This window comes from Petaurus breviceps, unplaced genomic scaffold (assembly GCF_028583685.1).
Source record: "Petaurus breviceps papuanus isolate PSGF00001 unplaced genomic scaffold, PetGlider_PUasm1.0 172, whole genome shotgun sequence".
Lineage (NCBI taxonomy): Eukaryota > Metazoa > Chordata > Mammalia > Diprotodontia > Petauridae > Petaurus > Petaurus breviceps.
The window spans coordinates 5,861,100-5,876,690 of record NW_027185755.1 but is presented as its reverse complement, the minus strand read 5'-3'; the positions used below and the strand labels follow the sequence as shown (position 1 = coordinate 5,876,690).

General features: G+C 44.0%; 1 protein-coding gene and 1 long non-coding RNA gene across 3 annotated transcripts; one reads left to right on the top strand and one right to left on the bottom strand.

Annotated features, from left to right (window-relative positions):
* The first annotated feature begins 92 nt into the window (after positions 1 to 92).
* P2RY11 (purinergic receptor P2Y11) lies at positions 93 to 3,128 on the top strand. The gene is made up of 2 exons (XM_069083116.1): positions 93 to 244; positions 710 to 3,128. The coding sequence occupies exon 2, from the start codon at positions 715 to 717 to the stop codon at positions 1,768 to 1,770; it is 1,056 nt and encodes a 351-aa protein (XP_068939217.1). The 5' UTR covers positions 93 to 244; positions 710 to 714; the 3' UTR covers positions 1,771 to 3,128.
* On the bottom strand, positions 2,142 to 4,764 carry LOC138157497 (uncharacterized). 2 transcript variants are annotated; one of them, XR_011167403.1, is made up of 4 exons: positions 3,873 to 4,764; positions 3,643 to 3,741; positions 2,741 to 3,480; positions 2,142 to 2,271 (listed from the first exon to the last, which is right to left on the bottom strand). It is a non-coding gene; the product is annotated as an uncharacterized lncRNA (long non-coding RNA). The 2 variants fall into 2 exon arrangements; XR_011167404.1 differs by having other exon boundaries at positions 2,156 to 2,293; positions 2,755 to 3,480.
* Between the last annotated feature and the right edge of the window lie 10,827 nt (positions 4,765 to 15,591).

The following is a 15,591-nucleotide window of genomic DNA, read 5'->3' as shown; positions in this document are numbered from 1 at the left end:
TTGGGAGTTACTTGTAGTGGGCGGGAGGAGCTAGAAGGTCTGGTTTTGCTGTCTGAAGATCTCTGGTTAGAGAATGGGGTGGAGGTATGAGAGAATGAGGAAGGAAGTATACCCAGGGAGGGGCTAGCTACCAGAGTTGGGGGTGAGGCAGTCTGACTGGTAGAGGCCAGAGCAGAGCCTGGGAGCCAAGATTGAAGCAGCCAAGGAGAGTCCTCTGCTACCACCAGGAGCAAGGCCAGGCCAGGTGAAGGGGGACCGGGAATTGAAAAGGCGCGTCTGGGTGGGGGTTACCCCAGAACCAAGGCCACTTCCTCCTTAAGGTAGACTGCTGATTAGAATCCATAGGGCAAAGGGAGAACTGGAGCTGTCAGGGCAAGGCATGGGGCAGAAATCAAACCCTTATGTGCCAAAATAACCAGGGGGAAGCACATTCTGGGGCTGAACTAAATTGCCAGTTTATAGCTAGGAGGGATTTTGGAAACCAATCTGTCGAGCACCCCCATTTTACAGAGGAGCAAATTGAGGCCCAGGGTCTCGGTTAATGTCAGTCAATTCAAATTCAAGTCATTCCAGTTCCTTTGTCCAACCTTCACTTCATGTGGACTTTTTACTTGAGATGTGGGAAGGAGTGGGGGTCAAGAGTTTGCTGACAGTCCTCTATAATTGGGGAAAGAAGCTGCCCATTCAGGCCTCCCTTCATTTCCCCCAGGCACCATGACCCAAGCATTTAACAGCACCTGCTTACCTGGGATGTTGGCAAGAGCTCACAAAACCCTGAACCAGTACCAGGAGGAGTACCTGTGGCCTGTGCTAGTGGTCGAGTTCCTTGTGGCTGTGGGGGTTAATGGTCCAGTCCTCTACTGCTTCAGTACCCGGGAGCAGCGCCCGTGGCATCCGGCCATCATCTTCTCAGCCCAGCTGGCTGTCAGCGACCTTTTCTATGCCTTCTCCCTGCCCCCTCTGGTTTTCTATTTCTATCCACCCAAACACTGGAGCTTCGGGGCAGCTGCCTGTCTGTTTGAGCGCTTCCTCTTCAACTGTAACCTTTACAGCAGCATTTTCTTCATCACTTGCATAAGCTTCAACCGCTACCTGGGTATCGTGCACCCCTTCTTCACCCACGGCCACGTGCGACCCAAACATGCCTGGGCCGTCAGCCTGGCTGGCTGGGGCCTCGTGGCTGCCCTGGCAGCGCCAACCTTCAAGTTCTCCCACCTTGTCTTGCCCCATAATGGCACAGGGGCACATTGCCATGTGAATCAACCTGAGGCCTGTACTAAATGCCTAGGAACAGCTGGGGATGACCATCTGCCAGAGTACTGGGTCTATAGCCTGGTGCTGGCAGTGCTGGGCTGTGGTGTGCCCTTCCTGCTCAGTCTCCTGGCCTACAGTGCCATTGGCCACACCATCCTGACCAACCCCAATATAACGAGGCCAGAGAAGCTCAAGGTGGGAGTGCTAGTGGGGGGCGGGGTGGTCCTTTATGCTGTATCCTACATCCCATACCACATCTTGCGCGTCCTTAATGTCCAGGCCCGCTGGCACTGGCTGGAACACTGTAGCAGTTTCTCAAATGAGTCCCAGGCTGTAGCTGCTCTGGACCTTGGTCTGTACTTGGGCTACCAGATAAGCAGAGGGCTGGTGCCACTGGCCATGTGCTTCCACCCATTGCTCTATACAGCCGTGGCCTCAAGCCTCCGATGCTCAAGGCTATGTGGGGGTCCCAAGGGTGGGGAAATACCCCTGAGTCATGTAAGTCCCACTGAATGACTAACAGGATGCAAACCAGCACGCCCAATGGGGCTCTGGTAGGACACTGGACATAGGCTCCAACCTCCTCTCCCTCAAACCACTTTGCCAGACTGAAGGAAGAATTAAGGGTCCAGCTGGAAACCTTGAGTGAGCCGACTCCTATTCCCTTGCTCCTTGCTAACTGGTCTCCCAGACCTGGCCCTCCTTTCCAGTCCACCCTAAGCAGCTTGTCAACAGTGCTGTCTGCTATCCTTCCCCTGGTCAATAACTTCAGTGGCTACTGCTTATAAAATAGGACACAAACCTCCTTAGGAAGGCTCCAAAACTTTCCTTCCCTTCACACCCCCTACTCTCTAAGCATTCTAGTTCCATCCAAACTGGGTTGCCAAGGGTGCTGCCCCCAATGTTGGGCCTAGAATATGCTCATTGATTTGTGAATCCAAAGCCTTGGTCTCCATGTTTCAGCTCAGTGCCAGAGCCACAGTCATTAATCCCCGACATGCCCGCTCCCTGTCCAAGCTGAAGAGATTCTGAGATTGTCCTTGAATATTTCTGTCTCCTTTGCTGGGTTCTTGCATCATGCCTTCCTTGCACACATTCTATTCCACCTCCCAATCTAGAAGCCCCTGGAGGGTGTCACCTCTTACCTTTGAATCCTGACCCACTAACAGTATTCTAAAAATAAGTCTGTGGTCAAAGACAAGGGGGAAAGCTCACATTTTTGCAACAATATTTATAACAGTACTTTTTGTAGTCATAAAGAACTAGAAGGAAAATGAATGCCCATTAACTAGGAATGGATGAACAAATTAGGCCGCACCCGGATAGAATGCAATCTGTAACAAGTGACAAATATGAAGAATTCAGAGCAATATGGGAAAACTGTTTCCTAAGACCACAGATGCACAACTGGCAGGAAGGGGAGAGGACTCACCCAACTTCCCCACCTTCTCCATTCACAGAGACTAACCCCCCCCCACCCCCAGACCTAAAGAGATTGACTCACCTATAGTCACAAGGCATTAAGTGACAGAACCAGATATGACAGATGCAAAGGAAGCAAAATCAGAATAATTTTCAAAATTATTTCAATAATGTTGAGGAAAAACTTCCTGACTGACCACCAATGTGTCCATCCATCCATTCTCAGTAGATCTGATGGCGAACCATGCTTCCCTCCCTCCTCTTGGCCAAGGCAGACCAAAACTCCTTTTCAGACTTGGACCAAATAGTTTTTGTTAGCACTTCTCTGTAATAAGGCAGGATTCTAATATGGGGAGAGGGAAGTGAAATGACCATTTCACAAAGAAATTACAGCGATGTAAAGAAAAATTTTAAAGGAGAAAAATGGAATAAAATAGGCACTGAATAAAAAAGGTTTCTGAATGACTGAATAGAGCAGGCTGAGGGTGGGAGCTGTGGGTAGGGAGCCTGGATTGAGCCCCAAGCAGGGAGGGAAGGTGCCATCTAGTGATAGCTCTCAGCCCAAGTCAGGGCCAAGGAAGAGGCTGGGTCAATGGTGGATAGCCACAGATACCACAGGCTTCTTGCTGGTTTGAGATATGTTCCTGAGACTTAGAAGAATAAAAAAGAGAGACTTGGGGGCAGATGTGAATATTTATTGCCCTTGGCCAATTCCATTCCAGCCCCATCCCTCAGAGTCAGGTCCTTTTCTAATCCAGGCAACTGTGCTGTAAGTGGATGAAATGACCTCAGTTGGTTGAAGGTCTGCAGAAATGGCAAAGAGACAGTTAGGATTTCTTAATGGGGGGAACATTACCCAGAAATCATTCATGAGAATATCCAGGATGGAGGGCCCAGCTCCAAAGCTGAGTCTGGGCCCAGGAATCCTGGTCAGAGATAGATGATGGGGAAAGGGGAGAAACTTACTTGGCCCATTCCAATGAGATGATCATAGCCAAAACCTGACACTCCAGCAATGGCACATGCAGCATCCTCCCGCCGGTGGAAGCTAATGAAGGCAAAGCCCTGGGGAAGGCATTAAAGAGGCATCAGCCTTCCCTCCATCCAGAAAACAATCTCCATGTTATAGAATAGTCACCCCTTATCATTCCCTTCACCCAGAAAATACCTCTCACGTACCCAGTTGGTGGCCCTACCTTGGACTGGCCGGTGGTCTTGTCCTTGGCCAGGTAGATTCTGGAGATGGAACCAAATGGCCGAAACAGCTCCTGCAAGTCAGTCTCTCGAGTGTCTTCTGACAGGTTAGTGACTCGGATGGTGGCATTGTCATCCACTGTCAGAGACAGACAAGGATACAGGTATGGGTGTGGCTTGGAAAGGCCCAGCCCAATACCAGCAGTAATGCTGGATAATTACAAGGTACCTGCCAGTCCCACAGCATCAAACCCCATCCCCAACCCACAGGGAAGCAACAGAGCAGAATCAAGACAGGAAACCACCACTGTCTAAAGCTCATTTAACATACTAGAGATTTATGATGAAAACCTTGGTTTTGCTGTTGATACAGCCCAATGATCCCTTTACTCTATTCTCTCTCAATTGCCTGTCAGATCCCTTTGTTTCAAACCTTTTCCTTTCTCTTCCAACCCTCAAATAACCACTCTCCTGCTGATTAACAGCAGATGACCCAGCCTTCTAAGTCAGAGAATACTGGGGACATCCAATGGTGACCAAAGGTTAAGCCTTCTTCCCATGATCTTGATCCCATTTCTCTCCCACCATCCCCCCAAGACCTTGCTGTAGCAGCAATCTCCCTTTCTCTTGCATCTTCCATCCCTCCCTTGCCACTCACTCCTTTTCATAGGGCTCCCTGCCTCCACTTCCCCTCAATTTTTTCTTAAGCAAAGTAACATTCCTATCAATCCACTGTTCAAAAATTTTCTTCAATGGCTCAATACTGAGTCAAATTCAAACTTCTCCAACACTGAAAGCACTCTAGAAACAGGTGATGCCCCACACTGTTGACCTTTTCTCATGTCACTCCGAGTGAGTATCTTTGTTCTTTTTGCTGGCAGCTCTTTCTTTCTGCCAATCAGACAGCCAATCAGACATGATTCTTGAGACCTAATTTAAATGCCAGTTCTTTTAGGAAGCTTTTCCAGTCAGATGAGCTGCTTTCTCAGGTATCACAAAGCATATCTGCTTTTTGTGTGCCCCCCCCCGTCTCCCCCATACTCCTCCCCTTCCTTCCCCCCACCCACCAGTCCTACTTTTTTTCCCCTTTGCTCTCTACACACCCTTTAAACTGACTGCTTCTCTGCCCTGCGGGGAGCACCCCCCCCCACCCGGCCAGATTGCCCCAGAAAGAGCCAACGGGCATTTTGGGGGGAACTAGGTTTCTGCAGTAGTCAGGAAAGGGATAGGTAGGAGTCAGATACGGGGAAGAATGCAGTGCGGCACCACATTTTCAAAGATGAAACGGGAATTCAGCTGGGACATGATGAAGGATAGCTCCCAATAGGTCCAGCAGGAACTCTGATCTTACCTAAGACCAGAAAACCTGCAATAGCGTCTGGAAAGAATTCAAGGTCTCAGGCTTAATTGGAATGAGAGTTGTAGAAGTTTATTTTTACACCTTGTAGAAGCGGGCATGAGTCCTTAGGGGACCTGCAAGTGAGAGGGGTACATGCTTTTACTTTTAAAGGGTAGGGCTGCCATTGTCAGGGCTGACCAGATGGAGGGAAGGGACCTCAGTGCATAGATAAAGGTTAGGGCTGACTGAGAGGAACTTGTGACTTCAGTGTAATGGATAGTTTAAATGAGATTTGGGCCAGACCGGAGGAGACATGAGGAGATTAAGTAAGAGCAAAGGAGTCACAAGTTGTTGCCTAGGCACTGTGCAGATAGGGGGAAGGGGCAGAGTTTGAGGCTAGGAAAGGGATTTTACAGATTAAAATTTTACAATACAAATTGTAGTTACAATTGTACAAACTGGTTTTACAAATTGGTTTTACAAATTTATTTAGACCCCAGGTACCCCATCAGGACAGAAGCTGAACTTGAAGCAAGGAAGGAAGAATTTATTAAGTGTCTTCTGTGTGCTGGGCTCTGGGAAGATCCATCACAGATATGTCATTTGATTCTCATAAAGACCTTGGGAGGAGGGTGCTACTATCCATATTTTACAGTTGAGGAAACTGAGGCAAGCAGAGGTCAAGTAACTTGCCCAGGGTCAGACAAGGGTGTCTGAGGCTGGATTTGAACTCTTGTCTTCCTGACTCCAGGTCCAATATTCTATTCACTGTACCACCTAGCTGCCTCTCTAAACCTACATAATGCAATGGGTGTTGTGAAAACTGTATTAGTTTTAGAGGAAAAAAGATCTGATCTGCCACTTGTATTCAGAGGTCAAGTGACTTACTCATTCTCCTACTAGTTCCATCCTCTACAAAATGAGTAGACCATGGCAGCCTCTGAACACCTAGGACTGATACAGTGCTGAACTCTAGTTTTAGCAAGGCCTTTAGATGTCTAGAGCTGCACAGCTGCCGTCCTGGTCCAGGCCTTTGGCTCTTCACTTTAAATCTAGAAACTGCTTGCCTTCCTTTGACCGAGAAATCTTGCATTTTTGGAGCAGAAGATGCCTCTTACAAGGAGATTTCATTCTCCAACTAAAAGCATTTTAGGCTGTGGCAGCTGCCTAGTCAGAAGTCCTAACGTGCCAGAGAGAAGCTGGAGCAATTTCAGAAATAGTTTTGAGTTATGTAAGAGTCAGGAAAGACACTTGGCCATTTAAAAAGATTTATTAGAATATATATAAAAGCTGCAAAAATTTCAGCCAATAGACGTTACATTTAATATACAATTTAAATAGTTTTAAAATCTAGAATATATAAAATGCACTTTACAGTTGCACAGCTTAATAGTTTGACCATTAAAAATGGCTCAGTGTCAGCAAAGGAGGTAGACATTTCATGAGTACAATGGAATATCAGCTCATTAAAAAGAGTAGTCCACAATAGCTCTGTCCTTCATACCTCTTCTTCTTCGATTTTAACTGAAGAGAAACAAATTAAAGACAAATTTAAGTTTCAATAGAAAGGGATAACAGTATTATGACTACCAAATGTGACTTTTTTATTTTGGGTTAAAATACAATCCTATTAAATATATGAAAATGTTAACAGTAACAAGTTGGGAGTGGCTGAACTAACTCCCTCTTCCTCTCCCTCCCTCCCCCTCTAAAATAGAGCCTAGAGTTTTCCTCCACGTTGTAGCTGCTCTCTTAGACACAGCAGGGTAAAGTATTAAAACTCTCAATCTTTATTTACCACCTGATACCCAATAAAGGGACGATTTCCTTCCTCTGACCTATACTCACTGAGCAATGAGGGGAGGAAGCTGTGACAGATGAGTTATCACATGATGGGGGAGGGGGAGGGGTTTATGGGCGGTGCCATGGTTGCTTTGAATGAATATGTATAAGCTTGATGGGGTGATCTCCATATAAGGCCATAAATGTAAAACTGCGATGTGATTGGCTCAGATTCGCTATATATTTTCTTGTGTGAGAGGGCGCTCTCTCTCTCTCTCTCTCCGCCATGTAACTACTGAAGAATAAACCACCCCGCTTCACTCCTCCGCCTTCTGTCTGGTGTTTTTTCCCCGTGAGGGGCCGGTGACGACCGAAGACCCGGGATGGGTAAGTGAGAGGGCCGTGGGGCTAGTCGTCTAGATCTGTTGTGAGGGCAAACGCCCGCAACAATCACACACCACCCCTGAAATGTAATAGCACACAATCAATTTCACACACCAGAAAGTCCTATTGACACCTACCTGTGGCTTTCTCTTTCAGTTTGGCCACTACACAGAGCTTGATCTCCAAGCCTATGGCTTTGGCAAGGGGTGGAGGCACAGCATTACCCACCTGCATGAGAAAGGGGGAAATAGAATTTGGTGTTGTGCAATAAGGTCCTGAACCGAAAAAGATCCTTGTGAACACTTTGGCTTTCACCACACTATCAGGAGACAGAAACAGTCTGACTTGAATCAGGGTGCCATTCTACCCCAAGGTAGAATTCTCATTCCATTTCCCAATCTGCTTTTGAGTGGGTCTTGTTCTTAGAGGCCTCAAGGCCACCTCAAGTCTTCTGGTAGGAGAGTCAAATACAATTTATATCCATATTCAGTTGGCAAGAAGATACTTCATTTTGTTAAAGAGTTAGTTGTACTAAGTAAAGTCTGATAGCTCCTAATGAAGAATTGTCCGATTACCTCAGAAATGTGTTCCCCATCCATTTAAAATAGCAATAGGAAGTTGTTGCAGCAAGCACTCCAGAGTCCCCAGGGTGCCTGCTCACACAGGTTCTTGGATCTGCTTTGCCAAAGGAAAGCAACTCAAAATGGGTTAACAAGCTTACTTTAATCAGTCAGATATATATCGTTTACCTTGTTCAGGAGAAAAGGTCAGCACCCTGAACCTCAAAGTATACAGGCATAATTATCAAGACAGAAACATCAAGAAGACAGATTTCCAAACTGTCCAACCATTACATCCATACCCAGTCAACATCTGGGTTTCCACATTCTGGGTTTTTCAAAGCCGGGGGACTCTCAACAACAGCTTCCCAGAATTCAGATCAAATCACAGAATACTTTTCAAAGTGAGTCCCAAAACAAAGCTACACATCAGGGCTTATATAGCCTTCTCCTGGCTCAGAAAATGTAACAACCTTATTGACTCACTGGCCAATCAAGAAGTATCTACTGAAAAACAAGCCTCCCACCCCAGGCTTCAGGTGCACATTAGCCTAGGGGCAGGGAAGATCTTCAAAATTTACATTCTTATTACAGAAGTTAACACTGACCTGTGTGTGTGTTTATCTAAAGTACGGCCAAACAATCTGAAGGTGTCTGGGAATCCTTGGGACCTGGCACACTCGCGAACGCTCACTACTTGGTGCTGTTCTGGGTGAAGTACTCGACCCTGTGAACACAAGTATCCATGCCATCAGCTCCTAAGTTTTCTTTCCATTAGAAAGGATGAACTTGCACTAGAGAAAAATTAGACTACTGACAAGTCTCCTTCCTGTAACACAATGGCCAAAAAGTAGGATCAAGGCTTAATTGCAACAACGTTTTAGAGAGGATGTCCTGGGATGGCGATCTCCATTGGAACATGGATCATCATCGTAATTTACAAAGAGAGAAGGATAGGACTTTGACCGGTAGCAGGGTGGAAGCTCCATTCTCTAAAGAACATCAAAACTAGTCCGACTTTCCTCTTAAGACCAGGGCAATTGCCCAGGGTTACAAATAAGTTTCCCAGGTGGGGGAATCTGACCCTGGGACTTCAAAGCACCATTCTGTATCTATACATGAAGCAAAGCTGAGACCAGCTTAGACCATCCTCTAAAGCCACAGTGCCATGTGCAAGTAATGGGTAAGCATCAGGTTACAGCTCAATGGTTGGTAGTAGTTATCAATACTTTTTTTAAGTTTCTACAAAAGTGTGAACATGGGTCAATTTCATTTCCTCCCACTGACATACCCTTACCTGCTTGCCCACGGGTTCAGGACTAGTAATTGTAGTGCTGAAGAAGCCATCCCATTCCAACCTTCCATAGAGCCCTGCCCAATGGTTGTGCCTGTTTCCAGCATGGGGCAGGCACCATGGAATCAAAGTGTTGAACTGTCTATCTTCAGAATCACAACGTTTCCCTAAATAGAAGGGCCAGGTTGAAATTAAGAGGTAATTAGCTATTTGGTATCCAATTGAATGAAATGAGAGTAAAGGTCTAGCATCCTTGCTATTATCTATCCATGATCTCCATACCTTTGCATAGGCTATCTCCCCTCTTAGAATACATTCCTTCCTTCTTCCATTACTAGTCTTAGGTGTTACTTCTTAAGGTCTAAAGGTCTATCTCCATGCTTCAGTTGCTAGAGTCCTACTTCCAATAAACTTAACATGCTGTTTGTAACAATTTTGTATTAACTCTTCTGTTTTCCCCCAGTGGAATGTAAGTTTGAGGGCAGGAACAGTTTCCATTTTGGCTTTGTATCCCCACTAATGGGAACATGGAAAGGAATTTAAATAAAAGAGGGTAAAAAAAATGTTAATTAGTTTTACTTAATAGGGCGTAAAAACTATAAGATAGGAAGACATTCAATTGCTAGAGAAGATAGTTTAGAATCGATGAAGAATTGGACATGAACTAATTCCTCTTGATATGGTGTCAGCAGAGAGAACACAGACACACACACACCTACCTTCTGCACAGGCACAGACCCCTCTGAGGGCGCCTGTACTGCTTCGTCCATTCTTCTTATCATTATATTTATAGTGGAGTTTCTTGGTCACCCTACCGTCTGAGATGTGTACCTGGATGTTAGGAAGGTCTCGCCAGTCTGACCCTGGGGTCAGGGGGATCAGTTTTATTCGAGCACTCACCAAGGCATTCATTTCCTGCAACCAAAGTCAAGGTTAGTCCTTTGATAATTCCTTTTCCAGCCAGGCCCCAGCAGGATCTATTCTGACTTTACTGGACACAATTCTGAAAAGTATTTTAGAGCTTTAGACTCTGCTTCCAGGCATCAGTTCAGGGTTTGGTTTTGTTTTGCTTTTCACATTTGTGTCATGGATCTCTTTGGCAGTCTTGGTGAAGCTGATTTGTTCTCCAAATGTTTTTAAATGCATGGAATAAAATACATAGGATTAAAGAAAATAAACTCTATTGAAATAAAGATGCAAATTTTCCCCCATCCAAATTCACAGATCTCCCAAAACCTAACCATGGACCCCCAGGTTAAGAATCCCTGTCCTGGGGGGTTATTTTTGTAGGAATGGCTTAGGTGAGAGGATGGTTGAGGCCCCTTTCAAGTGCAACTAGGTGGCCTTGTAAGCCAGTCAATATCTTAAGGGTATGGTTGAAGATTAACCATTAAGCCATATTGTGAGAATATTGTGAGACCATAGGAAAGATTCCCATGGCAGCACATTACCTTACAGATGTGGTCCCTGAGGATTTGTTGCTCTTGTGAGCCCCTTATCTGTCTCTGGAACCAACATTTGGGCTCCCCCTTGTAAGCCATCTCTACTTCTTGGGCACCATTCTTTTTTTATTTTTTATTTTTTTTTAAGCAATCGGGGTTAAGTAACTTGCTCAAGGTTACACGGCCAGTTATTTCTGGGTGTGGTGCTGAGTGTCTGAGCCCGGGATTCGATCTCCAGGTCTTCTCAACACTGGAGCCGGTGCTCTTACTCGCTGTGCTACCTGGCCGCCCCTCTTGGGCACCATTCTTGATATCTGGAAGGTCTGATATTGCGTCATAGACAGTAATTGTTCGAAATGGAGCAGAACTCAGCCTGGAACAAAAAGCAACCACTTACACACTTGATTCTGCCTTAGATTATAAACTCATGGAGTGCAGGGACTGTGTCTCTTTTTCTATCCCTAACATTTAGCACAGTGCCTGGCACAGAGTAGGCATTGAATAAATGTTTATGGATTTGATGTATGTGCCAAGTAGTAATAACAATAACAACTCACATTTATATAGCCCTTATTATATGAAAGGCACTGTACTAAGCACTGTATATAAGTATCTCATGTAATCTTCACAATAATCCTGGGAAGTAGGAACTATTATTCCCATTTCACAGATGAGGATACAGAGGGCAAACGACTTACCCAGGGTCACACAGAAACTAAAAGGTCTGAACCCAGATTTGAACTTAGGTCTTCCTGACCCCAGATCTAGCACTCTCTATCTGCTGTACCATCTAACTGCCCTAAATCATTACATATGAAGGATGCTGCTTTTGTAGACATTCCATCAGACGAGACTCATTTTCCTTCTCTCACCAATACTTCAACTAAGAATGTAAGACAAATGCACCCAAATCAGACTAGTCCAAGCTAAGTCTAGGACCAGGGAAGTCTACGTCTGTGGGGTGCACAGCAGCTTTTAAGTCTCTTTCTACCCTTCTCTATAATATCTACCCCTCTTCCCCTACCCGAAACCCCTTTCTTCTTTTTTGCTGTCTGATTTCCAGCCTGCACCCCCCCTCCCCACCCCCACACCTGTTGACCCTGAACATGGAGTGCAGGGACTTGCACTCTAACTTGGAGGATTTGTCATACTTGCTTTGGGAAATTGTTCTTAGGGGGAAGAGTTATTAGTTCTGAATGCCTTTACCTCTTTACATTGCTAACAAATCTCTTGTTATCCACCAATACACTGAGCTGGCAGGCTTGGGGTGCAAATACATGCAGGAGTTCTGGAAACTTGGGGAGTTTTTTGCCTGGAGCTGCAGCCAGGATGATGGCCCTTCTCATCTGAGCAATGCCAAAATGACCAGCCTGGGAACAGAAGACAATGAAACACACCATTTCTACCAATTTAGCCAAATAAGAGATATTAAGATGTAAAGGTTACCAGTGAATAATAGGATACAGGAAATTAATGCCAGCCTGGGACTCTCAGGGGGGATCTGGGTTCAAGTCTTACCCTTGATTCAGTTCCTGATGACCTGTAGGTCTGTATAGATACAGCAAGTTTCTCTTCAGGAAATTTCTCATTCTTATTAATTCACATGCCTAGACTCTACCCCATCATAAAAATAAGTCACCTTTATTTCTGTGCTCTAGAAATGCCTGTTCAGTAGGAAAACTAAAGATGTATGTCTAGGAAAATCTTTATTCGGGAACCAACAATTGATTCTTGAGAAAAGGTTCTTCCTTACGTGAAATTAGGGCACAGATGTGCCCATTGGTACCTTAAAAGGAAAGAAAATTGACAATTATATAGAGACCAAGGTATACACAAAGGTGTATTCATTTATTTGGATTGGCTCCCTCTGTGGCTCCTTGAGAATGGGTTTTAGAAAATGTGACTGCCTTCAAGATAATCTGGTGGGGAGGAGCCTTCCATTAGAGTGGCTATGTTGCCCTGGTGGCCACTCCCAGTTCAGTGACCTTCTGAGAGTTTATCCTCTTCTGGGAATACTTGGTATATCTTCTGCAGCTGTCTATGGGCCCCTTAAGTATTGTACCTTTTGTATTTTCTGGGAGGTTACAAAGTTTGTCTTCATGATGCATTTGCTCCCCCAAAAGCTTGTATAGAAGGAGCTGGGAACCCTGTTGTCCATGTCAGCATGGGCCATAGAGGAAAAGACATGAGCCATAGAGGAAAAAAATTGCCCTTTTGGTTCAGTGCCCTGAAGTCAGACCTTAGCGATTGTGAGCATGAGACACTACATTACATTTTTGTGGCCTTAAAAAAAAAAGCAGCTGTATAGTTTTAAAAATAAGCTTATTAATGTATTTTGGGGTTTATTACCATAAGTTCCCCTTTTATCCCTATCCTTCTGGAAGAGTCATCCAATGTAACAAATAGAATTTTTTAAAGACAAACAAAAAGGAGCACAAGAATTCAGCTGTTCAGTCTCCTTACTGTTACTGTTAGGTTATAAGAATTCAGCTGTCTCGTCTTAAAGGTTACTGTTGAACTTAGTTTGCCAAGTTTAATAGTCGTAGCAAATCTCAAGTCATACCAAGCTAAAATTTCTGACCATAGTAGATCATTCTAGGTCACTTACTTATGACTAATAATAGCAATAAATGCATTTATATAGTGTCTAAAGGTTTCCAAAGCAATTTATGTATGCACTCATTTGATTTTTTTATTTCATTTGATATCCTATTTTATTGATCTCCTTTCACTAACTATAAGCTTTCAACATCCTCTAACACTAGAAAAAAATATTAAACTCCTCACTACTTTCAGTATTGGGGAGCTTAATTATCATTCCTTTCCTCCACTCTACAACCTTCTCTAATTTAGTGTTTTCCTAAGACAATCCAAGACAGTCTGACTTTGGTGCCATTAATATGTTTACTTAATACACGTTTCATATAACCATCATTAAAAAAAAATCTGAAGGTCAGAAGCAAAGCCAACCTGCTGGATGCATATGGGACCTTTCATCTAAGACATTAGAGAGGATATTAAGTTCTAAAAAAATGACCTTCATGTGTTGATAGAAGCTGATTAGTTTACCAAGAGAGGCAACTCATTGAGATGAAGGCATTTGTTCCCATGTCAATTTTGTTTTGTCTTAGGAGACCAGTCTGGTTTTAAACCAATGCAAAAACTTGAGCTCATTCTAATCCATTGGTAGGAAGCATAAGAAACAAATGTAGTAGAAGAACAGGAAGCAACACTCAGAGAACAGATTTAGAGCCAGAAAGACACCCAGTGGTTACCTAAACAAACCCCCTTGTTTTCCACATGAGGAAATGGAGACCCTAGAGCCCAAGGGACTTCTCAGACTCACACAGGTATCAAATAACAGGGCTAGTGTGTGAACCCAGCTCCAAAATCTACATTAGACCATTTTCTGAAATACAATGATTTTTTTCTTCTTCAACGTTGGAAGAACAGGGATACTGACATCAATGTCATATTCCTCCATTCTCTGCCCCAGGTATCTTAGTATGAGCCTACCTGTAATACACCAAATGTGCACTGATACCCCATTTGAACCAGACATCTGAGAGTCAGCTTCAGAACCATGGAACGTTTAAATGACACAAAGTTTCTTACATTCTCTAGTAGGAAAAACTTGGGTCTGTAGTAATCACAGTAACTGTGAGAGAAAGGAAAGGAGTTCAGTAAGATTCTTTGTAGAAAGCTTAACAGTCATTCAGACAAGACTTGGATGGGAGGGGATGGGGCTAAGTAGCTAAAGACCCTCGGATTTGTAGGTTTTATTTCCCACTAGCCTTGAAAGACATGAAGCTATTGTGGGCTTGGAGGATGGCATTTTCTTGTTGCAGAGCTGGTTTGAAATAGAATGATGTCAGAAGGATAAGAGGCAGAATTAGTGATAGGGACAGAGATGACCACAGGCACAGATTCTCTGGGAACCCTGCCTCTAAGCTTTGTATTTTCTGGAACTTTTTCCATTTCCCTAACTTACTCATCTTGTTAAGAGAAAGCATCTAGAAGTTACTGAATTATGTCTACTTGAAGCCACTGGAGCAATGCTGAATTTGCCTATTGCCATATGCAGTGGGCAGCATTGTTTTTTATTAAGTATTTCTCTGCCTTTCTAAGTTGTTTGTATTTAATGATGGTTTTTTCTTAAAGATAAGAATTTTTTACCCTGACTGAGTACAAGGGGAAAAAAAAAACCGTGAATAATTGACAAAACAAAATCTGACTGGATAGAGAAAATTCATTTCTAGTTCAGTGATCCAAAGACTACCTGGGACCTCAGAGATTTTTAGTTTTATTAATAATCTATATTTTAAGCTTTTGAATTTGGCAAAGGACCCCTATGGAACTGTGATCCTTACCCTAGATCAGAATTTCTTAACCTTTTTTGTGTGTTATGGACCCTTTCAGCCTATTGAAGCCTATGATTCATTCTCAGATTAGTGTTTTTAAAGGTATACATTAAGATACGTAGGAAATGGGAAAGCTAGGTGTTCATTCTCCCTTCTGAGGATCCAGCACTTTTCTGAAAATGATATACTTACAAACCTGCCCTCTCTGCCCACAAACCTCTCTCCCCCCTAAGTGCCTTCAGAGAGGGTCTTGATTCATTTTTAAGTCCTTAGCACCTAGTACAGTGGCTTTCGAATAATAGGTACATAACAAGTACTTTTAGGAGGGCCTTGACACACATTTTACTAAACCTGATACTAGAGACCTCCCTGAACCTTTCAGAGTCATCCTTCCTCTTCTGTAAAATAGTTTTCTAAGGAAAATGCATTAATCACAATCCCAGGTCCCCATCAGAGCTAGATAACCACTTGTGAATTTGGTAAAACCTAAATCTGACTGGAAGAGAGTTCTAGAAACAGAGTGCTTCATCTGAATGATCATTAGATTTTCTGTTTTCAA